Here is a 9,915-nt window from a genome sequence, read left to right as displayed (position 1 = left end):
TACCTTGGGGAGGCGGTGAGCAGGAAGCCATCGAAGAGGCTGCTGCAGAAGTCCTCCAGGGCAAACTCCTCGGCCAGCAGTGCCAGGTTCCCCGTGAGCAGGTGCAGGAAGATGTCGCCGAAGGCCAGGTCGCTGAAGGTCTCCATGAGCCTGGGCAGCAGGCGGAGGGCGTTCTTGTTCCTCTGCTTGGTGATGTGCAGCACGTAGTAGAGCCCCACCTCGCAGGCCGTGCACTGCTCCCGCAGGAACCTGGTGAAGGTCTCGGGAAGAGCGCTCGGGTAGGTGGCCGGGGGAACTTAGTGATGAGCTCCACCTCCATCCTGAGCTCCTTGCAGACCTGGCTGTCGATCATGTCCCAGGCCCCCTGGCCCAGCGCCAGGAGCCTGAGCAGCAGCAGCAGATCAGGCCTGTCCCTGGGCAGCGTCTCCTGGCCGACCAGCTCCTGCAGGTGCCGGACGGTGCTCAGGGACAGCGTGCTGATGGCGAAGGGGTCACACAGGATCATGGACAGGTCCCCCAGTACTTGCTCCTGACCCTTCTTCACTCCGTCGAGAAACCCCTGCAGCTCCCGCGCCCGCTTGCTGTCCACGAAGCGCTCCCGGATGCAGGCGTCCAGGCACCAGATGAACTTGTGGCACGGGTCCACCGAGCAGATGTCGCCCACGTCCCCGTCGTGCAGGGACAGGAGCAGCTCGGCGCGCAGCGTGCAGTAGTGCACATTCCGCGTGCGCAGGAAGAGGGCCCGCAGGAACTGCAGCACCATGTCGTACAGCTTCAGGGTCTTCCCCACCATCTGCGTCAGCTTCTGCACCACCTCGCCGCGGCGCCGCCTCCGGGGGGAAGGACTGAAGAAGTTGTGCAGGACGGAGAGCTCGGTGCTGAAGAGCGCGCGCTCCTTCTCCAGGATGTACTGCTTCAGCAGCGGGGACACCTCGTCGCCAAAGAGCGCCTGGTTGTCCTGCCAGACCTGCCGCTTCACCTCCACGGCGCAGGCGCGGTACAGCTCCTTGTCGGCCATGACCAGCTTCAGCTTCTTCTCAGGGACCCTGGGCAGGTGTTTCATGGCGCACATCACCACCGGCTGCAGCGACGGCATCTTCACCAGCGGAAAGCTCTTCTCCAGCAGGTCTTCCAGCTTCTTGTACCTCTCCTCCGCCTTCCCCTCCGCGGCGATGGCCGACACTCGCTCCAGCAGCTTCTCCCGCAGCTCTTCCAACACGGACTGGTGGAGCTCCAGGCGCGGCGTCCTGTGCAGGTCCAAGAAGGGCAGGGCCGACTGCAGGGAGGGCAGCAGCACGCCGTTCTCTGTCTGGAACTGCTCGATGGCCTTGAGCGGTTCCGTGCAGTTGGTGAGCGTCTCCTTCAGGTCCTCGCCATTGGCCACGCCCAGGTCCTGCAGCCTCGCCAACAGGGCAGAGCCGGGGTCCCAGGCCGGCTCGGCGCCCCATCCCCACTGCGCTCCTCCGTTTTTTCCGCTCGCTAGGACCGCGGAGGCCGCCTGAGCTCCTCTCCCGGGCGCCCTCCAGCTCGCCAGGTCCCTGGCCCCAAACCACCCCCTTCCGCCCCCGCACCGCGGGTCAAGGGCTAACCAGCTCGGCCAGAAACGGCAGTGGCACGGAATCCCTTGCTGATCCAACAGAGTATGAGAACCTTTTTCCTGGATTAAAAGAAGCCTTTGTTGTGGAAGAATGGGTGAAGGAAACACATGCTGACCTGTTGCCAGCTAAGCAATACCCACTTGTCACGCCAAATGAAGAAAGAATGTAATGGAAGAGTCAAAAGGTTTTCTATTGGGGTCCAACGGTTCCCAAAGGCGTGGACAGAGCCGGTGAAGAAGGAATGACACAGAGACAGCATTCAGTTGATCAGCATAGTTGGGTTCTCTAGCCAGGATCTCCAGCCAGGTTCTGTATTTATTGTCTTGTTATATCTGTATTTATAGCAGTTGATTTTAATCCTATTAATTCTATTCCAAAGGTTAGGGCGCTTCTTATCTCCATTCCACGGTTACTCTATTGTTCTATTAAACTACAAGGAAGTAACTGAAGGAGATTATCCTAAGTAAAGATTATGTACCTTAAGCGTGATTGTAGTTAAAGTGATTAATTACCCGCCTGGCACTTAGTTAAGGAGTTTTATTCCCTCCCTAACTCCAGGGAAAAATCCTCACCTGGGGAAACAATCTCTCTCGGGGAGGTGGTCCTGTTTAAAATACATAGGGTTAAGAGGGAGAGCAAACATGCCATATATGCCAGGTCCCTTGAAACATAAGCTGTGCAGATGTTTCTTCCTGCAGCAACTGTGTCAAGCAGCACGGGTGGATTGGCTTCCGGCAGCTTTCAGCTCTCAAGATCTGCACCTGAACCGGAATTTGATGAGAAACCTGCTTCTCCTACTCCAGTTATCATAGACTCCCACACAGCCAACAAAGAAGGAAAGAGTTTACTTGAACTAGAAGATTTGGATAATTTGGATTTAGAAGATATTGACACAACAGATATCAACCTGGATGAAGAGATTTTGGATGATTAAATGTAATGTTTCCCATTTACACGACTAAACAGATTATTATGGACAGGTATTAATTGTTGCCCTGACCGCAGTGCTCTGGGACTCTGAGAAGAAACTCCTTAAATTGTATGTAAACACTGTTGTGCCCTCCTGGTCTTAGGAAGTTTGTGTGGCATCTACACCACTGTGTGTTTCCTTGTCTACTAAAATAGACATGGACTTTGATTTTTTTCATACTGTCATTAGACCATATCTCATAAAATCTTTTGAGTTAATGAAAAAAAAAGAGAGAGAGAGAAGGGAGAGAAGGTAGGCCCTCTGGAATGAGGCCCAGAAATCAGGATTTTAAAAAGATTCCCGGGTGATTCTAATGTGCAGCCGAGGTTGAGAACCACTGACCTAGATGCATGGAAACAGGACTAGTTTAAAGCAAAGATAAACCCTTTACTAAAGAAGTTATATGCCTTGGGCATGACTACCCACCATGACCGGCCCAGATAGAAATTTATGATTAGATCACTCTGTGTGGTTACTTTCCATGGAACCCTTTTTTCATCCACATTCCTTTACGAAAGTGATTGTGGGGGAGGAAAAATAATTTCCCCTCTACTCTTCTAGGTTCTTGGCTAAGACACTCTAGTAATAATAGATTAACTGGAGGGGTGGGGGGAGGAGGGGGGAAACCAACAGAATGTTTAATAACATATATCTCCCGTATACTAGATATCTAGAAAAGTTGAGTATTTCCCTCAAATGGTCCAGCTACCATCTTAAATAAGATCTTCAGCTAAAGACAAAAGAAAATATTGTGGGTTCAGGGAGTTGAGTTATGGGAGGTTACCTGTAGGGAGCGGCTCTAGGGTCAAGCCTTGGGCTGACCTGTGGCAGGGCCACAAACAAGTCCCAGTCTGGAGGGCAGAGCTCTCCTAACATAACTAAGCCTGACTTTGTAGCCCCCCTAATTCCTTCCTAAGTAGATAATGGGCTGTGGAAGGTGCAGCAAGTGTTGCCAAAACAAGAACGTTTGTATACATGTTAATCTGCCTTTGTTTTAATCAGACTATAGCATCGTCTTGCAGGCTGAGTCTTTTGTGTCCTCATCCAGGTATGGGAGATCCACCAAGCCCCAGCTGTATTAGCTTGTCTGTCTTTTCTTCAATCCTTCACTGCCCCTCCTCAGGTTCACCCTTGGCTATGCTGGCTTGGCACAGTTACCAGGAAAAGCATAGTAAACAAGGTTGTTATGCAGATTTAAGTTGCTTAATAAGCGTTTTTAGAGATTTAGGGTCATTTGCCTCTTTCTCATACATAGAGAAAGACAGCCTTACATCTGGAGATTTTCCATATAAATGTAAGAACTTTTACTTGGCTTTCCAAGCTTCTCCTGCTTCTGCTATTTTAAAAATAATCCTTATGCCAAGGAAGCATATTTTGGGGTGACAAATTTGGCTCCCATTTATGATATTGATATTGTCTGATATTCAAAGAATTATTTTATCAGCCTGGTTAACTGATTTTCTTGGACTCATTATTCTTTAAGTGAAATAGCCTAAAATTGACTGTAAAATTTTTCTATTTGTTTGACTATAGTAGATGTAGCAGTGGAAAACTCTCCCCTTTTTTCCTTCTAGGTTCTTTGGGTGGTCTAATGACCAAGTTAACAAAAGACACCTTAATAGAAAAAAAACACACAAGTTTTGTGTATATGGGAGCCCCATAAAAATATGACACTCCCCGGCAGTAAGGTCTTAATACCATCCTGAGCAGAGGAGAAAGGAGTAAGGGTCTGAATCTTCAAAGTAGGAAGATTTTTAAACTTAAACTATATAGGTAGGTCCATTGTTATTAACTTAATTAGGGTACTAAATACCAAGCATGCCTTTGCTAAAAACGTCCTCAATCTGATTGAGGTACGTTCGCTGAGGTCGACCCCTTCCAACTCTCCCATTCACACTCGTCTTGTATACTTGTTTCGTCTATCTCCTTTCCGAAAACCGACTTCTGCACATGGGCCACGAAGGTTCAATCGCACTGTACGTGTGAGCCCGCACGTGGTATTTTGTGGAAGAGCCACGCTCAAGGGGCCAAAGAGCCGCATGTGGCTTGCGAGCCACGGTTTGCCGACCACTGCCTTAGACCATTAGGAAAGCAAAATCAATGGGGCACACCTGTCTGAATCCTCTGTCTTCTGACCCTTCATCTAGAATTTCAACTGGGGTCCTTCACCTGGGCCTGTATTAAACCTTCATTTGGCTTTGGCTTTGCAGTTACTGACTCAGGTTCTGTCTGCACCTCCTCCCAACTGTGAAGGGGGCTGCACCCTATTCGAGAGGCTGATTTTCCACCTGCACGAGGTGTTTCATTTGTGTTATTTGGCCATTCTTCTCCCAGTAAGGAGTAACGAAATCCAGCGTGAGCTCTGAGGAGCAATCCCATCAGACCATGATCATGTTCATTTCTTGATCCCTTACCAAACCAAAAGTGTGCATCATGTTTCCTGATACAAAAAGTCAGGATGAAATATCCAAATATAAGTGCCATGTGCTTGAGAGGCAGGTGGGGGCTTGAGAAGATGGGTGCTGGTTTTCAAGTATTTTCTTCATGACTTTCAGGCTTTCCTCATTGAGGTACGAATCCCCAGTCATATATTCTGTTATGTCTAATTTTGAAATAATAAACCTATTTCCTCCTCCTCCAGAAACCCTATTTTCTGAGACAGCACTCCATCTACACATGAATCTCACGGTGGGTGCCAACGCTTGTGATGAGTTTCCCAGTGAGCCTGGATAAATTGCCCTAATTAAATTAATGGAGAAAACCAGATATTTAGGTGGTTATTGTGTTGTCACAATGCCCATGAATTGGATTGGGAGACTGTATAAAAATAGAAGAATAATTTTAGTTTGCCATATGTGGCAGTAAAATTCTCAAATTTGGTTATTCAAATCTCACTTCTATTTTAGGCACGCTGTAGATCCTGTGTAGAGGATCAAGTTGCACAGATGAAATTCTTGGCAGATTCTTTAAAAACCCTTCCAGGATTATCTGATTCTATAGAGGTCTGTGTCTTTCATTGTTCTTGACCAGTGATTTTCAACTGGTGGTTTGCAAGAATTTTGAAAACATGCAACATCTGGCTGTTTAGTCAGGGACACTGACCTCTTTTCCCTGAGATTGTCAAATTTAAAAAAAAAATGACAACAGCCAACACAACAATAGCTGTCTGGTGTGAATGAATCAAAATGATACATATATTTTTTTGTCAGATTAGTAAAAAAAAATATATTTTTTGGTGTGCCACAGAATTTCAGTAGTTTGTGTGCCATGAGATGAAAAAGGTTGAAAAATCACTGTTCTTGGAAGACTGATAGTGATGTAACTAATTCCCATTTTTAGAAATACAAATGAATTTTGTTTAATGAAGTTGCATCAATTTGTACTCTTCGGAAGAGACCAGTTTTGCATTGGTCAGTAAATTCAATTCAGAATTGCTGATACCCATGTATTTGTTTTTCCTTTGGATTCTCCTTTGAATCAATTTTTGCTTCTTACTGGTTTCCTCAATAAATAGTGAAATAAAAAATCTTTGACACATTCATTTTATATTTGTATGAGAGTCACAATTTTTTTAATGTTTGTATTTATTTATTTATTTATTTATTTATTTATTTAGGGGGGAAAGGAGAGAAACATCAATGACAGAGAAACAGTGATCGGCTGCCTCTTACACTCTCTCTATTGGGAATTGAGCCTCAAACCCCAGCCTTGACCCAGAAATCAAACCAGTTACCTTTCAGTGCATGGGAGGATGCTCAACCAACTGAGCCACACAGGCCAGGGTGAAAGTTACAATTTTTAAAAATCACCTTTTAGCACCCTGATTCTCTAGCAACTTAGTTCATCCCCAAAAATAGGGTTGGGAAGGGGCAACTAAGCATTTACCCAGAAGAGACTAGTGAATGAGCTACTTATAAGGGTAAGATAATGTTTACCCTCCTTCCTGGACATAGAGGCTCCAGATTTGGGTTTAATTTGGTATAGAGTTATAAAAAACACTATATGTTTGCACAGCCAAATTTGAGGACTGCTGTGGTTCTCTCTTTTCAATCCTACATTTTAACTAGTTCACTTACATAACAAAGAAAATGGTAATAGCAGATGTCATGATGGCCTTAGAGAAACAGGATAGAAAAACAAATATCATTGGATCTCTCGCTTTCCCCAGCAATTATCCCGCACCTGTTCCTACCGTTAACTTCATTCTCCCAGGCTGCCTTCTCCACAAGTTTTGACTTACAAGCTCTAGCATCTCAGTATCTCTTACTCATATCCTTTGTGGAAAAAAACAAGAGCACTATTAACATAAGTTTTTTGTTTTTTTTCAAAACTGTCGGCATGAGGAGTGTTCTAACTTGGGAAGGAGGGTGGAATTTTTTATAGTGCTTCAGCAGGCAGGGTCAGATGAAGTTCAGCTAGTTTCAAGAATACTTGTTCAAAGATGGTTCTAGGGAAAAGGAGGAATTATTCTCACTAATTAGCAGCCATTATTTCGACAATTTGGATTTACCAAGAGGAATGGGAGGAAGCATGAAGGGCTGAAGTCATGTGCAAATGAGGATGCAAAAGCTACAGTGGACAATGGAAACTTTTCAGTCATCAAACCATAGACACCCTGTTCTCACATGCAGTTGGCTAAATCCTAGGAAAGGCTTATTATTGATTTGAGTTGGAACATATGCCTATCTATGAACCACTTACTGTGGTCAAGGAACAGGGTTAAAGACAAAGAGGCTGCTCTCAAGCCAGCCCAAAGGTTAGAGCAGGGGGAGGAATAGCTCTCAAAAGGGAGTAGCTAGACCTGGCCCATGAGAGTATCACAGTGAGCAGGGCAGCCCCCACCCTTTCTCTCCATTTGTGTCCATGATACCTTCCTTTCCCGCCTTCCAGGTGAACAGTTCAACTTTGTCTCTAGGGGACACTGCTTAAAGAGGACCACTCAGAGGACATTTTGCCTAATGAGTGTGAAGAGCAAACCCAGCCGCAGTGGTGAAAGCTTCTTCTGGAGTAGCCCCAAATAGAACTGCTGGAAGGCTGTGTTACTAAAGACAGAAACAGATTCAGCCCGAATGCCCAGACTTCCTCTTCTGAAATCCTTGGAACTTTTAAAATGATTATCTTAGGGAAGATAAACAAGTTTGGTTTTAATATACATCTGAATAGTGGCTGTGCTCTGTGCCTCTTCTTTCTTTTATCTGTTTTTGGCAGCAAAACCCCTTTCAAGTATCCAATGCCCATTACCCCTTCCTTTTCCTATAAAAATAAAACAGATCTGCCCAATGAAAAAAGTAAGTTACCAGTGAAAAAAATGAAGATTGAGAGAAAGAAAATATCTTCCCTTACCATTTATATTTTGCTAGAAGAACAAGTTGGTTACATATTATAGACTTTAGTAAAAATCACCAGAATTTGAATCCTGACTTCTCACTTACTTGCTCCATGACCTTGGGCCAACACTCAACCTCAGTGTCTTAGTTCTCTTATTTCAAAAATGAAGAATAGCACCTACCTCAAAATGTTAAAGAATTATGTGTGTAAAGAACACACCATTGTATCTAAAATATATTAAAATTCAATACTTATTGTTTTTGATGGTGATGAAGATGACGGTGATGATTATGAAGGAATTAAAGCCTATTTATCTATATGTTTTCACACACCCCCATTAGTATTTTTAAAGTAGAATTTCAGGATTAGAAGGGAACTCACAAATACTAGTAACATAAGCCAGTGGTCAAGCCTCTCTCTCTAAAGAAACCTCAGCTACTACAGGACCAGGATGGGGGAGAAAGAGATGGGTGGAGTTGAAGAAGGTGGTGAGTGAGCCAGGGAGCCAGGGACAAAGGAATCCTTGTTTTGGAGAGATGGGTCCAAGCTTTCTCTTTGTGTGTGTGTGTGTGTGCGCGCGCGCGTGAATGTCCATGTGTACATTCAAGGGGTGTGATGACTAAACAGTATGTAACATCAAGAATTTATCAACATTGCCCTAACCGGTTTGGCTCAGTGGAAGGAGCGTCGGCCTGCAGATTGAAGGGTCCCACGTTCGATTTCTGTCAAGGGCATGTACCTTGGTTGCGGGTACATCCCCAGTAGGGGGTGTGCAGGAGGCAGCTGATCGATGTTTCTAACTCTCTCTCTCCCTTCCTCTCTGTAAAAAATCAATAAAATATATTTTAAAAAAGAAATTATCAACATTGACACTGATTACAGATGCTGGTGAATTAGCAGTGTAGAAAGGGAAAATAAAATATGGCTTAGCTGTGAAAAAGTAATACTAATTACAGTCATTTACATGAGCTCTTACCAGTTATGTTGAATTACCATGCAGCACAATCATAATCATTAAATACGTGCCCAGTTAACTTTCATGTAAGTTGTCTTGATTAGTCACCACCTCTGCTCCCCTTAGACAGTTGCTCAGGGACACGTTGCTTAAAGTCCCCGATCCTTCAGGGGCTATCAAGAGGGACCTGATGCCCCTGGAGTTCCAGAAAAGACTGCAGGTTGTACTGACAGTTTACTCTAGTTTGAGAAAACAGTCCTCTCAATCACATTGCAATGCAGGGGGAAGGATCTGCATGAAGGATCTGAGGTCTTCCCTCCTTTTCTTTTCTACCAGAAGGTCTTCAGAGAGCCCAGGGAGCTTACCGTCCACAGCTGAGGACACACACACACACACACACACACCAAGAGACAGTAATAGATACAAAGAGAAATAGAGAAGGACATGAACACCAAGAGACAGAAAGAGACAGATTCAGAGAGGCAGACAGAGGTGGAGACAGAGGCAAGTAGACAAACGATATAAAAAGTGGGGTAAAGACAAAGACACAGAGTCCGTTCAGTAAGGAGAGTATATTCACCATATGATTCCACTTACATGTGGAATCTAATGAACAGAATAAATTGACGAACAGGCATGGATGCATGGAACAGGCTGACAGCTGTTGGAGGGGAGGGAGGGACTGGATGAAAGAAGGTGAAGAGATTAACCAAAGATCATATATGCATAACCCATCGACACAGACAACAGCGTGGTGATGGCCAGAGGAAGCGGGGCCGGGGCTTAGTGGAGGCGGGCAAAGGGTGGGAAAATGGGGACATCTGTAATAGGGTCAACAATAAAAAATAAAGTTAAACACAAAAAGGAGAATATACTCAGAGGCCTTTACTGGTTGTTTTTCTTGGATACTTCAGGAGACAAACATATTTCCCACAACAGACCCAGCCAATTGTAGGGTCTCTCATTGTCTTAGATGATAAGGTTACAGGAAGAGGAGATAAAAAGTAGATAAACAGAAAAGGGGAGGTAAGGAGAAGAGAGAGAGCTGAAGCAACAGAAGGAGA

General features: G+C 45.0%; 1 protein-coding gene across 1 annotated transcript in view; it reads right to left on the bottom strand.

Annotated features, from left to right (window-relative positions):
• Positions 1-8,009, bottom strand: part of LOC102756944 (negative elongation factor B-like) — a 15,719-nt gene extending 7,710 nt beyond the window's left edge. Inside the window, 3 exon segments of the mRNA XM_015561326.1 lie at positions 4-290; positions 293-1,657; positions 8,001-8,009. Of these exon segments, the coding sequence (XP_015416812.1) occupies positions 4-290; positions 293-1,657; positions 8,001-8,009 (1,661 nt within the window).
• Positions 8,010-9,915: the final 1,906 nt, after the last annotated feature.

Source organism: Myotis davidii, unplaced genomic scaffold, assembly GCF_000327345.1.
Source record: "Myotis davidii unplaced genomic scaffold, ASM32734v1 scaffold54, whole genome shotgun sequence".
Lineage (NCBI taxonomy): Eukaryota > Metazoa > Chordata > Mammalia > Chiroptera > Vespertilionidae > Myotis > Myotis davidii.
The sequence above is the reverse complement of the archived record's forward strand: the minus strand, read 5'-3'. Positions and strand labels throughout refer to the sequence as shown.